The 14,108-nt window shown below is 57.4% G+C and overlaps 1 protein-coding gene and 1 long non-coding RNA gene across 6 annotated transcripts in view; both read left to right on the top strand.

Annotated features, from left to right (window-relative positions):
* Positions 1-863: 863 nt before the first annotated feature.
* The window catches only part of SLC19A1 (solute carrier family 19 member 1), a 26,801-nt gene continuing 13,556 nt past the window's right edge, over positions 864-14,108 (top strand). Inside the window, exons 1-6 of one of the 5 annotated variants that reach the window (XM_023518136.1) lie at positions 1,187-1,647; positions 1,850-1,907; positions 2,479-6,247; positions 6,572-6,807; positions 11,514-12,267; positions 12,382-12,574. In XM_023518136.1, coding sequence (XP_023373904.1) covers positions 6,607-6,807; positions 11,514-12,267; positions 12,382-12,574 — 1,148 coding nt within the window. In that variant the 5' untranslated portion in view covers positions 1,187-1,647; positions 1,850-1,907; positions 2,479-6,247; positions 6,572-6,606. Of the gene's footprint in view, positions 6,248-6,571; positions 6,808-11,513; positions 12,268-12,381; positions 12,575-14,108 lie in introns of all 5 variants that reach the window. The other 4 variants (XM_023518135.1, XM_012810303.2, XR_001161620.2 and 1 more) reach the window with 4 other exon arrangements.
* Positions 5,466-14,108, top strand: part of LOC111727882 — a 20,866-nt gene continuing 12,223 nt past the window's right edge. Inside the window, exons 1-2 of the long non-coding RNA XR_002775318.1 lie at positions 5,466-5,476; positions 6,560-6,571. This is a non-coding gene — a long non-coding RNA (uncharacterized LOC111727882). The remainder of the gene's footprint in view (positions 5,477-6,559; positions 6,572-14,108) is intronic.

Below are 14,108 nucleotides of genomic sequence, written 5' to 3'. Positions count from 1 at the left end.
AGCAGCCCAGACTTCTCATCCCAGCCCTCCCGGACATTTTCTGGGGATGCCGCTGGAGTCCTCATACCCGGCCGTGCAGTGACTGGGTCAGGGGGTCAGGAACACAGGTGGACACCATGTGTAGAAAAGCAAACTCGCTCTCAGGGAGGCGGGCACCTGGAACATCTGCTGTCTCTACATCCCTCAGCCGATAGCGCCCTGCTCTCGTTGGAGCCCACACCCAGGGGCCTCCAGTAGACCGCATAAAGAGGTAAAAAAGGGGCTCTGTGTCCCCAGGGCGGTGTATATGTGTTCAGAGTGGCTTGGCGGGCGGGGGTGGGGGGAAAGTTAGGGAATCGGGATGGCTGGGGGTGAGGTGGGAGTGGGAAAGAGGTGGGGGTAGTGGGACTGGGAAAGAGGTGGGGGCAATGGGATTGGGGGAGAGACCAAGGAGGGGGCGGGGCCATGGAGGGTGAGGCCGAGTGGCGGGAGGGAAGGGCCTAGCGGGTCCAGGTCAAGACACCAGGCGATGACCGGGGCCGGGGAGAGGTTCAGAGCGCGCGGCTTGGTCAGCATCCTGCATCGGCGCTCTCCAGGCTGTGCGCCGGGTCCCGTCTCTCCTGGGAGCGTGGCCGTCTGGGGAGGCCCTGCCCCTTCCGGCAGCCCCCGCGCCCGCTGCACCGGCCGCGCCGCATTGTGGATGCTGTAGTCCGAGCGTCCGCGTGCGCGGGACCGCGTCCCTGGAACCGAGCGCGGCTTCCTCTAGATCTCCAAGTACCGGCGGGATCCCGAGCCGCGCGGGCTGGTGAGGGAGCCTGTAGCGGGCTCCGGGGTGCCTGCGGTCTCTGAGAAGAGTGCGGGGGTCGCGGGCGGGCGGGGGTGTGCGGAGTGGCTGGGAGTTTCCGAGTTGAATACAGGGAGCCAGCGGAGGTGAGTGTGGGGGACGCAGGACAGTCTGCTGTGTGCCTGGGGGACTATGGGGTGGGTGCGGGGACCCAGCGGGGTCTGCAGGGCCCTGAGATAGGCGCCGCGGACGCGGGCTGAGGTCTTAAGGAGTGTATCGGAGACCCTGGGGTGAGTGTGGGGTACGCAGGCCGGGGTCTGCGGGGCCCTGGGATGAGTGCTGGGGACGCGGCCGGGGTCTTACCGGCTGGATGCGATGCACGCAGGCGGGGCACCGTGGGCGCACCGTGCCAGAACCGCTGTTGTGCCACAGGCTTCCTTCCGCTTACTTCTCGCCCTAGGCGGCTAAGTGGGGGCTGTGAGCCGCACCTACCCCCTCACTCCCCATCGGCCGGTTTGCCGAGTTCCTCCCCCAGGGCGTTCCAGCTCAGACATGCTGCTCAGGTGGAGCCACCGTTATTAAGCACGTGCAGGAGAGCCCGGGCAACCCACGCGTTGGGCAGGCCCGGCGGGCCTGTATAGATGCAGATGCAGGTGTAACTTCCCTTTGGAGCAGCTCTCGGCACCATCCCAAAAAAAGGACGGGCGTCTTCTCAACGCCTGGACAGTGGGCCTGGGAGACTTAATCCTGCGTGTGTTCCTCCAGGGAGAAATACACCTCTGTGGGGCCAGTTCCCATCGCCTATCTGAAAGCTTGCTTGGAGATCTCAGGACAGAGGTTGAAGTCTAAGTCAGCCTTAAATACAGTATGCTCCCAAAGCGAAGGTGGAGTAAAGTCTTTGGAACTGCCTGCTGGGCGGCCCTCTAAAGGGGTGATCTCCCCTCAAGGAGACTTGAGGATTCCAACAGCTTAGGTGGAATCAGCAGGACTGAGGACCCTCTGGCCTGGTGGGACTGCCTACCCTTCCCAGGCCTGGTAGCGATGAATGTGCCCTGCTAATTGCAATCGCTAATTCTTTTCTTTCAGAGGGGACTTTGGTGGATTTTTATAATTCCCGATATTACAGTTTTCTGTGCTGGACAAGGTAAGAAACAGTATTTCTTGAGGTGTTTTAAGCCTGTGGTTTGGGCCTGCAGCAGTGGTAGCCGGAGGACTTGTAGTCCCAGAACACTGGACCTAGTCATCCGACCTGGGGGAAATGCAACAATTTTTTTCTTTGTTTACTAGCAGCTGTTCTGAAAATATAATGAACTTTCCTGGTTAGCCTTCAAGTAGCTGGTTTAAAACACAAAGTGATATGTGGTGCTTGATTTTGTTTTGATCTTACAAGCGCCAGCCTTCCTGGATGCTGGGGGTATAGGACTGGGACTCCACATCTCCCAGGGCAGGTGCTAGAGGCTGGTCAGAGGCAAAGGAGGGGGGACCAGGACTGGGGGGTGTTTGTGCTAGGACCTTCTCCTGAAGGCAGCTGGGTCCTCAGTCCTCCACCTTTGATCCTTCTGGCTGGCCAGGGCTGTTCTTCAGCTGCCTGGAAGAGGCCTGAAGTTGTACAGGGCTGGGCTGGAGTCAGCACACTTGGGGTGGGCTTCCCCTGAGTTTCCAGGCTCCGTTTCCTGTGCACATGTGACGTTGTTCCCCATCTTTTCCTCTGTAAGTCTAGTGGCAACCAGAGGACTTTGAGTCTCAGCTGTACTGACCAGTCGTCATGTGACCATATTCACTGATGGTTTACATCAAATCAGCAGAGCAGACAGACTTCAGACGGGACCCCTTGACTGGCTGAGGTCATGGCTATCTTTGATCTTCAGCCTCCTCACAGGTGGTGGCCAGGCAGGCCTGCTTGCTTTTCCTCCTGCAGAATACAGAGTACACAGGGTTGGAGGCCCCCTGCTCTGCATAGGGATTGCAGACTGCTGTGCTAGTCAACATTTTTTCCATTAGTGGCCAACATTAAACTGGCTTTTCCCATAAGACCCTGGAATTTTGTCCCCTATTCCTGCTGAGGGCCATTGTTCCTGGGACGGTGAGTTCTTATCTCGCCTCCCCTGCTCACCTGCTATTGTCTGGCCCTGTAGGCTCTGAATTGGCAGCCCCAGATCTCTTTGAGGTATTACCAGTGTGTATCCCATTGTGCTGTGAGAGTGTGGGCACACACAGAGTACAGCACATTCCAGAGTGGAGACAGGCCTCCTGTCCCCAGGCGGTCTGCTTAGTTCAGATCCAGACTCCACAGGATAGCACTGAAAGTGAGCCCCTCCCAAGCTTCTTGCCCCTATGTGGCCCTGGTACCCTGCAGGTGTGACTGTTATCAGGAAGGACTGTAGGACTGTGTCCCCACCTGGGGGGGGGGCAGGGCCTTGTACAGATGAGAGGACAAGTTTTTAGAGTAACACTCTGGAGGAATATGGATAGCAGAGCTTCTGGCACCATCTTTGCTTCTCCCATGGTTGCTATATCTGCCTCCCCCCGCACTGGGACATGAGAATAAAGGGCCTCTTGGGACAGGAAGGCTGCCTTTGTCTTGAGTGAGTGTCTCTTGGCTTATGTCCTAGGAAAGCATGTCCCTCATCTCCTTCACTGAGCAGGGAAGGAGCTCAAGTTCTCTTCACATGGACCCGGTGGTCCCCTGGGCCTGTGACTGCTAAACATTCCTGTAGGGACCCTGGGTGTCTTTGCTGAGCAAGTGTGTGTGGTATAGAGTGGAGGGTGGAGGGCACTGCCCAGCAGGGTCCCAGAGGGGGGAGGATGCCCCATGGGTTCAGTGTCTGCTTTCTGGAGATAAGCCTGGTTACTCAGCTACTTAGCGACTGCATGATCCAAGAACAAAGGGAACCTAGGGCACTGCTGGCTTCCTGAGCCTCCACCTGGTCAGTTGCTGCTCAGCTTCCCCAAGTGGTGGCGGTGGTGGGATGGCTGTGAGGTTGGAAGCTTGGTGGGGGGCCCCGGGCTGGCCGGGTGGGGGAAGGAGGCTTTCTCTGGCGGTAGGTCTAGGGACCCTATCAAACAGGCCTGACCTGGTTGGCCTGGCCCCTCTGCTGTCCAGGCTGACTGCAGTGTTTTGGGGGCTCCCTGACCAACATCTGGGGAGCGAGGCTCCTCCTTTGTGTCATAACCCTGGAGAACAAGCTGGGCTGTTCACTCCCTGGGCCCTTTAGCACTTGGCCTGTGGGAGTTGCCGGGGAGTGCTGGGGCCCATCTGAGTATGGGCAAAGGTGGGCTGCTGTGCTGGCTCTGGTCAGACTGGCTGTTCTTGTGGAGCTCAGCACTGGATCCTGAGAGTGCTTTTCCATGTGTGGTGGGTCACCTGCTCTGGCTTATCTGGTGGACAAATTAAAGGGCAGAGTCCTGGTGGGTCTGCCCCATGCCTGCAGACACAGGGCAGGTTCCTAAGGAGCTCTCCTTGATGTTTGAGAGACTCCACTCTGGGGTTTTGGCAGCTTTGGGAGTGAGTGAGGATGTAGAAATGAGTGCTACGTGCTGGGGCTGAGAACTGCCAGTGACAAGTAAAGGGCATTCCTGCTGCCTCTGGGGGTGGCGCCTTGTGCACCTGTACAGCCGTGGCCACAGTGATTTAGTTGGGGTGAGGAACAGCTGTTCTGGGTATCCAGGACTGGGAGAGTGGACCTGAGATGGGTCTCCTGGGGGTGTGTGTGAGGTGTAGTTCAGCTCTGCATGTGGCCCTCTGGGTGTCAAGGTGACTGTTGAAGAGGCTGAGCCCTCCTGGCTCTAAGCTCCTCCCTGCTGCCCCAGCTCCTGGGGAGAGGGGGTCCAGAGCCCTGGGGGTCTATCCTGGCTGAGGCAGGAGCCCCTGCCTGTAGCTGTTTTCCTCTTGGCCTTATGAAGACTTCAGAGTCACTGCTGCCCTTTGTGCTGGGCACAGTCCCATCATCTACCCTTGGAACTCTCTGGAATTCTTATGGCTGGGATCCCAGAGGCCAGCTCTATATAGGGGGAGAGACCATCCTCCCTTTCCTGTAGCCCCACAAGCCCATGGGACCCTGCTTCTTTTGGGTGTCACTGTTTGTACCCTGCCCACTGCCCCTTGTCACAGAAGTGAGTGCGGAGGGATTTGGAAGCCGGATCCCGTGACTACTGCCTGTGCCCAGGGGTCTGCCTGTGTAGCTGGGAAGAGGCTCTCTGCACCCCATGTGGATCCCTGCTGGCCACCTTGCTTGTAAGACTGTGTCAGTGGTGGGTTTCAGGAGCACTTTCAGCCTGTGTGGAGTTCAAGCCCACAGGGCTTAGTGCTGGAATTTGGGGTGACTGTCCCTGGGGACTCCTGGATCCCCATGCTGGTCCCACGTTTAGGGAGCTCTCTGTGCCCCCTGCTTGAGGGTAGGAGGGGATTCTCCCTATACAGACACCTGGCCACGTATCAGTCCAGGGCAGAGGGAATGATGATCACAGCTTAGCCAGCCCCACCCGCCTCCACTAGCTATTCAGGCTGCCCTCTGTACCTCACATGCCCTTCCACATGGACCCTGTCAGGCCTGGCCTGGGAGTGATGGTCAGCGTGACAAAGGCCAGTGGGGCAGGTCAGCTTGGCGTGGTGCCTCGTGCACCTGACCTCCTTGGTGGCCGCTTGCTTTCTGATTGCCTGGAACACCTCAAGTGGACCAGCAGCGTCACTGGCCTGTGGAGACAGACGTGTGTGTACAGCAAGCTGCAGGTGACCTCGGTGTGGATGCGGGCTTCTGCCCCACTGCTGCTCCTTTGCTGGGAAGGGCCATTAGTGGTCCTGGCTGTGCTCTTGGGGGCAACAGAGGCTTTCTCCCTGGCAGAATCAGGATGGTGGAAGGGGCTGCAGAAGAGGTTCTCCACACCCAGGCTGCTGCTGTGTCATGCAACGTGCCCTGGCCTGGGTGGGGTGGGGTCAGCCTCAGGGACACCGGCTGGTCACCCCGAGGTCTGGCTCATGATGCCTCCTGAAGGCAGGCCTGTTATCTGAGGTGCTCTGTCAGGAATGTGTCACATCTGCCTCACTGCTTCCACCGCTGCTGTTTCTCTTTAGGGGAACTTGCTCCTGGGGACTCCAGGACCCTAGGCTCAAAGTCTGGGTCATCATCTTCTCGGTTGTTTCTCTTCCCAGCTGCCCTCAGCCCCTAATCCCCACGGTGGGCTTCCCCTGCACGGCAGGGAGCTGAGTCTCCTGCTTCTGTGCAGGACTGGATACCAGAGTCTCATGGGACCTCACTCCCCAGTGGGTCTCTGACTGGTAGCTTATGTCCAGCCACCTGTCGCTGGTTGCTGGCCCCAGGGTGTGGCCAAGTGTGTGCCTGACCTCCCAGAAAGACCTGTTCCTGCCTGTGCCCTCCTAGGCCACCGCAGTGCCACAGAGAAGCAGTACAATGTGGGCCGCACAGGGCTGTGCGGAGAGGACTGTGTCCAGCCCCACAGACGTAGCTCATGCTTCTGTGCGATGAGGTGAATCTGGTGTGCCCCCAAGCCCTGAATTTCAAATTTTGTTAATTAATTAATTAGGTAATTAATTTGGCTTTAATGAACACTTAAATAGCCCCATGTGGCTTCTGTCAGCCTTGGAGACCCCTAGAGGTGGTGAAAGCCTGGTCCAGGTGGCTCCAGGCAACCCTCAGTTTGGAGGTCAGGTTGAGGATGGGGTCTAGGGTCTGTGCCCTGCCAGCGCTCACTGAACAATGAGGAGGAGCCCTTTTGGCTGAGCTCCTTTTTAGAGGGAGGTGGCCACAGGCTCTTTGCTGAGCTGTCCTGACGCTTGAGTCTTCCTTCTAGGTGGAGCATCACCTTCATTCCCTCTAGTGTCTCAAATGGGCCGGGGCAGCATGATGCCTTCCAGCCCTGAGGGAGAGAAGCAGGTGCCCACAGAGCCTAAGCTGGACTGTGAGCCCCAGCCATGGCGGTGCCTGGTGTTCTACCTGTGCTTCTATGGCTTCATGGCGCAGATGCGGCCCGGGGAGAGCTTCATCACACCCTACCTGCTGAGGGACAAGAACTTCACACAGGAGCAGGCAAGTGGGCATCGGAGAGTGGGGGCTGCTGCTGTCAGTGGGCAGGGAAGCTGAACCATGGGGCAGGGGCTCTTCGTCATGTTTGATGTGTCAGTAAGTGGCTGGGTGAGGTCACAGTGGTCCCGGAGAGAGCTGGCTGGGACCCCAGGGGTCTCTGAGGGCAGACTGCAGTGGAGCTGTGCTACCCCCATGGTGCCTGCCCCTGCCTGCCCACCTGGGCTTTTCTGCCCTCCTGGGGAGAAAGCCGCTGGCACCTGCCTCCAGCAGGGATTTGGCAGCTGCCTGCATGAAGAGATTACTGTGGGACAAAGGGTCTCATTGAAACCTTTAATAAGTTATGCCCAGTTGTGGTTCCCTAAGGCCACACAGAGAAAAGAAGCAGTGGCAGGCTGTGTCCAGAGTAGTTTTCTTTTTCTTTTTTTGAGACATAGTCTCACTTTGTTGCCCTCGGTAGAGTGCTGTGGTGTCATAGCTCACAGCAACCTCCAGCTCTTGGGCTTAGGCAATTTTCTTGCTTTAGCTTCCTGAGTAGCTGGGACCACAGGCGCCTGCCACGACACCTGGCTATTTTTTTGTTGCAGTTTGGCTGGGACTGGGTTTGAACCTGCCACTCTTGGTATATAGGGCCGGCGCCCTACTCACTGAGCCACAGGCGCTGCCCCAGAGTAGTTTTCTTCTTGGGCTTGTACACCAGGCATCAGCTAGAGGGACGTGGAAGGCGTTTGCGGTAAAGGGCACATTCGGTTCCCCCATCCACCCCACCCAGTCCAGCCCACCCATCCTGAGGACCCCAGTGCTGGCTGCCTATGAGCTTGTCCTGGGCCTCTGCACCTGCCCCTCCTAGGTGGGTCGACCTGCCCCTCGCTGGGAGTTTGACCTCTACTCCTTGTAGACCCTAGAACGTGAAGTTGCTGTGTGCATGAGGGCATTCTCGGAAGCAGGGAAATGTCTGCAGAGACCTGCTTGTGTGTGGCTGGTTGCATCAGATCCCATAGCCAGCACTGACCCCCAGAGCAGGGTCATTTTCCAGGGAGGCCAGGGTTGCCACCTGTTGATGGTGGGGCTGGGGCTAGAGTCAGCAGAGTTATCTGTGTGCCCCCTCACGGCAGTGTCTTCTGCCCCTACTAGTCAGTCTTCTGCTGAGACTCTTCTCTTCCTCAGAGAGGGCCACCAGCCATCCTCAAGGTTATTTCTAGAACAAGCAGGTGTGAAGCTTCCATTAACATAAGAAAATAAGAAAGTATAGCAAAAATGTTCTAAGTCCCTTCTGCTACCCTCTCATGTTGCATATTTACTGATTGAAAAGTAGATTCTAGAAATTAAGCCATTCCCCAGGCCTTGAATGTCATCAAAGGGATGAGGAATGCAGGTGTCTCTGCCGGCAGCAACATGGCTGGGCCCTGGCCTTAGCCCTCTGGCTCTAGGAGAGGACTGGCTACCAGCCTAGGCAGCCCCTGTCCCTGCTGGGCTCATGCTTAGAAAGTTCACATAGCTGGATTCGTAAACACATCTTTTGCAAGTTGCACCTGTGGGGTTGGACCACAAGGTGTCTATCTGGGGGCTCACTGAGCATGTCACCCCCTGCAGGGAATGCTTCTGTGCAGGAACCTGCCAGTGTCCTTAGGCTGTGGTGGCCGTGAAGGCTGGTGGGGCTGGTATTTCCAGCTCACCTCCTGGGGTGATTTCCTGTTTCCCCTACACTGTTCACCAGAGGCCCTACAGCTGGTTTGTGCATGTGCTCAGTGGCTACTGTCTGGCAGCTGTGAGGAGCGGTGTCCCTTTGTTTGTACTGCAGCAGGCGAGTGTCCTTCTGCGTGGCGGCCTTTGCTGCCTGGCTAGACTCCTGGCATCTCTGGGATTGGGTTGGCTGTGTGTTCAGCATCCTGCAGTGTTTTCCTGGGGTCATTTTGAATTTGGCCAAGTTAGTCTTCGTGGTTTATATATGGTGTGAGCCTTCACTGAGAAGCCAGAGTTGATGGACGTGTTCTTAGGAGGGGCCGCGGTTTGCTCAGCTTATTCAGGCCTGAGACCCTTTAAAACCTGCTGTGTGGTAGCAGGCACAGCCCCTACCCACTCCCTGAGAGCCTGGCCAGTACACTGGTACTTTAGTCCTTCCTGACCTTTGGCCTGTGCCTCTGGTGAAGATCGGTCAGCCTTGTTGGGCAGTAACTTCCTGCTACTTTCCGTCCCTGCTCCTAGCCCCATGTCCCGTTGCATGTCCTACCCACCCTGGGGTCTTGCCTGCCTCTCCTCCCTGTAGAGAAGCTCCCTGCACAGAAGCTGGGCTCAGGCAGGAGGCCCCTGTCCTTGTGTCAGAGCTGTGGCCTCCTCACAGATGTCACTGCCTACTGGCACCTGGGTGGGTGCCTCCTCCAGTGGCCTTCCAAGTGGGACACAAGTCCTAACCCTGGGCAGAGCCTTTTCCTTCCAAGTCTGAGGAAATTGGAGCAAGCTGTTGGGGAGGGTGCCCCAGTATGTCCATGGCTCCTACACCCCTGCCTGCCTGGTCTGTTCCTGGAGAGCTCTGCACCCAGAGCTGGAGTGAGATCTGAGGGTGCCCATGAGAGACCCTGCCTGTAGCCCTAGCTTCTGCTCTGAGGAGTACACAGTAGAGTCTGTGAATTCATGTGAGGGGGGTTCCTGAGGGCCTGGGGACTGGGCTCTACAGAGAGCCCCCTGCTTGGCCCTTCCCACTTTGACTCTGGCTGTGGGGTCTGGTGTACTGCCCAACAGCAGTTCCTGTCTCCAGGGTGGTGTGGACTCTGGGTCCTGGGAGGGCTTATGCTTCTGAGCTGCTGCTTCCTAAATCATCAAGGTCTGTGGCCCTGATTGTCCCAGTGGTGTCCCTGGGCTGGCTCTGACCGGGAAGCCTCCTGACTAAGCATGTGGTCAGGCTTAGCCTGTTTGATGTTCCAGGATTTTACGGTGAACACATGTGTAGACACCTGTAGCTGAGCTCCCAGGCTCCATGACCCAGCATGGAAGTCTCAGCTGCTCTAGGAGTGTCTGGAGGGGGACCTGTGCTTGGTGTGGCTGGGCCCATAGAGCCTCTTCGGTGGTCCTAGCTTCTCTGAGGCTGCAGGCTCAAAAGCATTGCCAGCAGCTCACCTGGTTCTCCCACACGGGGTAGCCAAGCCCTTAGAGGCCTGCTTTTTCTTTTTTTTTTTTTAAATTTTTGAGGCAGGGTCTCACTCTGTTGCCCAGGCTAGAGTACTGTGGCCTCAGCCTAGCTCACACCAACCTCAAACTCCTGGATTCAGGTGATCCTCCTGCTTCTGCCACCATGCCTGGCTAATTTTTCTATTTTAGTAGAGACTGTTCTCAAACTCCTGAGCTCAGTGGTTCACCTGCCTTGGCCTACATGAGGGCTGGGATTATAGACATGGCTTGTGCTCAGCCTTGTGCGCGGAGGAGGCTTTTCAACATGCTGGTCCCCTGAGCCACGAGCCCAACTCTGGGATCCTGTTCACCAGCTGACCATGATGGCTGGTAGCCAGGCCCTGGCCACATTAGGCTGCACATCTCAGGCACTGTAGACACGAGGGCTGAGGGAGGTCCTGCGTGGGGCCCCAATATACTGTGACCAGGGCTCAGTCCTGGGTTCTCAGTTTTTCATCTCTGAAGTGTGGCCAGCAGTGGTGCCTGCTGGGCTCTGGGGGCCATGGTCACTTGGGGTAGTGCTGGGACCAGCCCTGGGGTGGCTGGTGGTCAGGCCTGAGTTGAGGTTATGTCCTGAGTCAGGTGGTAGCTGAGGGAGGCTTCAGCCTCCAAGAGCCCAGCAAGCCCTGGGGGCTCCACTGGTGCTGACATCGGCCCTTGGTCAGGCCATCTGTTGAAAACACATGTAGGGAGGCTCTGAGCACAGGACAGCTCTGGGCACCTGGGTCTGATGCAGGTGGGGCCCCTCCCATGGAACGTGCCCAGTGGAACCCTAGGCAGCCCCTGTCCAGAACACCTGTGTGCCCTGCCCAGCCATTGTGGTACTGGGTGCTGTTTCTGAACCTGGGGCTGCCTGCAGGGGATACTGTCTCCAGCCCGTGCCCATTTCATGCTTCAATGGAAAGGTGAAAGTATGTAGAGGCTGTGGCCTTGGGGCCTGGGCTGTCCTTGGGCTGGAGGCTGGCCTGGAAGCCCTGCTCTGGGATGAGTGGGGGTGGGGGGCTCCAGGTCCTTCCCCACACTGCTCTCTTCCCCCTCTGCTCCTAACCCTCTTTCCCCAGTGCCCCCTTCCTTGGTGTCTTGTGAACTCATCACAGTCCTTTCATTCTGATCTCTATCCTGTGAGGACTGAAGTGGCTGGTGTGTGTCATTTACTGCTGTTTTCCATGTTAGATTTAAGATAAAATCCAACCACATTGTTATTCTGTTAAAAGTAAATAAGTCTGGGTGGTGTCTGTGGCTCAAAGGATTAGGGCACCGGCCCCATATGCCAGAGGTGGTGGGTTCAAACCTAGCTCTGGCCAAAAACTGCAAAAAAAAAAAAAAAGTTAATAAGCCTGGAGGAACACCATCTAATGTGTTTAGTCATGGTCATTTCTGAGGGCTGGCCTCCAGGGTTTCCCAGGCTCTCCAGGACAATCTTGAACTGATGACCAGTGAGTGGGCAGTTGATGCCGTGTGGGCGGGGTCCCTGGGGAGGGTTGATGCTGCGAGGGTGGGGCAGGCACAGGCTGCGTCCAGCTGAGGTAGTGCCCGCTGGCCCACAGGTCACCAACGAGATCACACCGGTGCTGTCCTACTCGTACATGCTGGTGCTGGTGCCCATCTTCCTGCTGACCGACTACCTGCGCTACAAGCCAGTGCTGCTGCTGCAGGGTCTCAGCTACACGTCCGTGTGGCTGCTGCTGCTGTTCGGTGGCTCTGTGCAGCACATGCAGCTCATGGAGTTCTTCTACAGCGTCACCATGGCCGCACGGGTCGCCTACTCCTCCTACATCTTCTCTCTCGTGCACCCTGCGCGCTACCAGCGCATGGCTGGCTACTCACGCGCTGCCGTGCTGCTGGGCGTCTTCACCAGCTCAGTGCTGGGCCAGCTGCTGGTCTCCACGGGCAGGGTCTCCTTCAGGACCCTCAACTACATCTCGTTGGCCTTCCTCATCTTCAGCCTGCTGCTCGCCTCCTTCCTCAAGCGCCCCAAGCGGAGCCTCTTCTTCAACCGCAGCAGCACTCCCCTGCGTGGGGCTGTGCCCTCAGAGCTACAGCCTGTGCGGCCCGGCCCCGCCCCGCGCGGGAAGCTGCTGGCCGCTTGCAGGGACTGCATCCTGGTGCGCATGCTGCATGAGCTGGGGGCCAGCCTGCGGCTGCCACAGCTGCGCCTCTGGTCACTCTGGTGGGTCCTCAACTCAGCCGGCTACTACCTGGTTGTCTACTATGTGCACATCCTGTGGAACACCCTGTGCCCCACCACCGACAGTGCTCAGGTCTACAACGGTGCCGCCGATGCTGCCTCCACGCTGCTGGGTGCGACCGCCGGGCCCCTCCCCAGCCCACTGGCCTCCTACCACCCCCTACTGCCCCCTACCTCCCCCTAGTCTGCTGCCCACCAGGATGGCTGTGACGCCTTTGCCTCCCCAGGTGCCATGACATCTTTCGCTGCTGGCTTCGTAAAGATCCGCTGGGCGCTGTGGTCCAAGCTGGTCATTGCCTGTGTCACCGCGGCTCAGGCCGGCCTCATCTTCCTGCTGTACAATGTGGTCAGCATCTGGCCCTGCTATGGGGCCTTCGTGCTCTTCCGTGGCTTCTACCAGTTCCTTGTGCCCATTGCCACGTGAGTTCCAAAAGGTTCAGCGGGCAGGCCTGGGGGAGGTGTGTGCTTCTGCCACAGCAGTCCCTGTCCCGTGCTTGTGCCCTGGCTGGCTAGCACCTGTGGCATCCCCCTGGATGGACTAAGATGACAGTCCGCCTCCTGGCTCTCCTGGCACCTGTGGGGGTCCTGCCTACTCCTGCTGCTCCCTCAAAGTTTGGGCTGTCCTCTGAGGCTTGCAGCACTTGCTCCCTGATTGCTCCACTCCCTGGCTGCTCCACTCCGTGGCATGCACGCCTACCCTCTTGAGACCAGCCTGGACAGTGTGCACTAGTGTGGGAGTGCCACACGATGATGTCCACACTGATACTTCACACTTTGACATGTACCACACAGTGATACGCCTCCCCAAGTAAGTGACATATACCATACACACACACTGGCACTGGTGCACACCACACACATGCCTCCAGCCTTCCCCGTCCCAGGAAGACTTGTGCCCTAGCTCACCTTCCTGGGTCTCTCCCAAACTGGACCCTCCACCCTGGGGGGAAACACTCTGGCCACACATGTCAGAGCACCTGTCCTCTGCCTCTTCCCACACTGTCCCCAAGTCATCCTGCACAGCTGTGCCAGGACATACTTAGACACGCCTAGTACCACACTCGCCTGTCCTCTCTGTGTCCAGCTCACACTGCCCAGTATGTAAAAGGGTCTGTCCTTTCTTTCCTGTCCCAAGCCCACCTAAGCAGTAGGGCCATTCTCTGTAGTAGGCTTGCTCCACTTCCATGTAGCTGGGCTGTCCCTATACCCAGCCTGCAGGGGCCCCAGGTATCCTGTCCCATGGTGGGCTCAGCTCTCCTGACCTGTTAGCCCCTGGAAAGGGCGCGGGGCCTCTGGTTGATTGTACTGTCCCCTTCATCTATAGGATGGTACCTCAAATGTGTTTGCTAATTACAAAAGTCATAGGTACCCACCGCAGAGAAATAGTACGGGAGCCGTAAAGAGGAAACCAGGTGCTGATCTGTGGGTTCCCAGCATTGCTGTAGAACAAAACTCAGTCCCTGTATAACCCGTGATTGGGCACCTCACAGCCAGTCCCCAGCCCAGGGGTAAAGTCATTTCTAGTTTTTTCTTGCAAGACCATGCTGAGATGAATGTCCTTTCACTTATACTTTTCTCTGCAAATTCTGATGACAGCTATCATAGGGTCCTGGAAGGCCTAGGGCCAGGGCAAGGAGTGCCTGTCTTGAATTGAGGGCTTCAGGAATTGCTATAGCCACCTTGCCCTTCAGGATGGCGGCCTCTCCCTGAGCCCCTGCCTGCCAACTCTGCAGGTAGAGTGAGGGTGACCCTTGGACTGTGGGCCCAGTGGTCACTTTGTTTCTTTTGACTTTTTCCTCTGTGATATTTTTATTTATCTGTCCTATGAGGTCTGACAATTGGATAAGTCTGTGAACTTGCTTGTCAGGTCTGCTTATATGCTAATAGCCTCTTCTGTGTTGTGGTCATCCCTCAGGTTCTGGTTTACTTTTAACTTCTTTTTTTTTTTTTTTTT

Source organism: Otolemur garnettii, unplaced genomic scaffold, assembly GCF_000181295.1.
Source record: "Otolemur garnettii isolate 467f Iridium unplaced genomic scaffold, OtoGar3 scaffold00128, whole genome shotgun sequence".
Classification (NCBI taxonomy): Eukaryota; Metazoa; Chordata; class Mammalia; order Primates; family Galagidae; genus Otolemur; species Otolemur garnettii.
The sequence above is the reverse complement of the archived record's forward strand: the minus strand, read 5'-3'. Positions and strand labels throughout refer to the sequence as shown.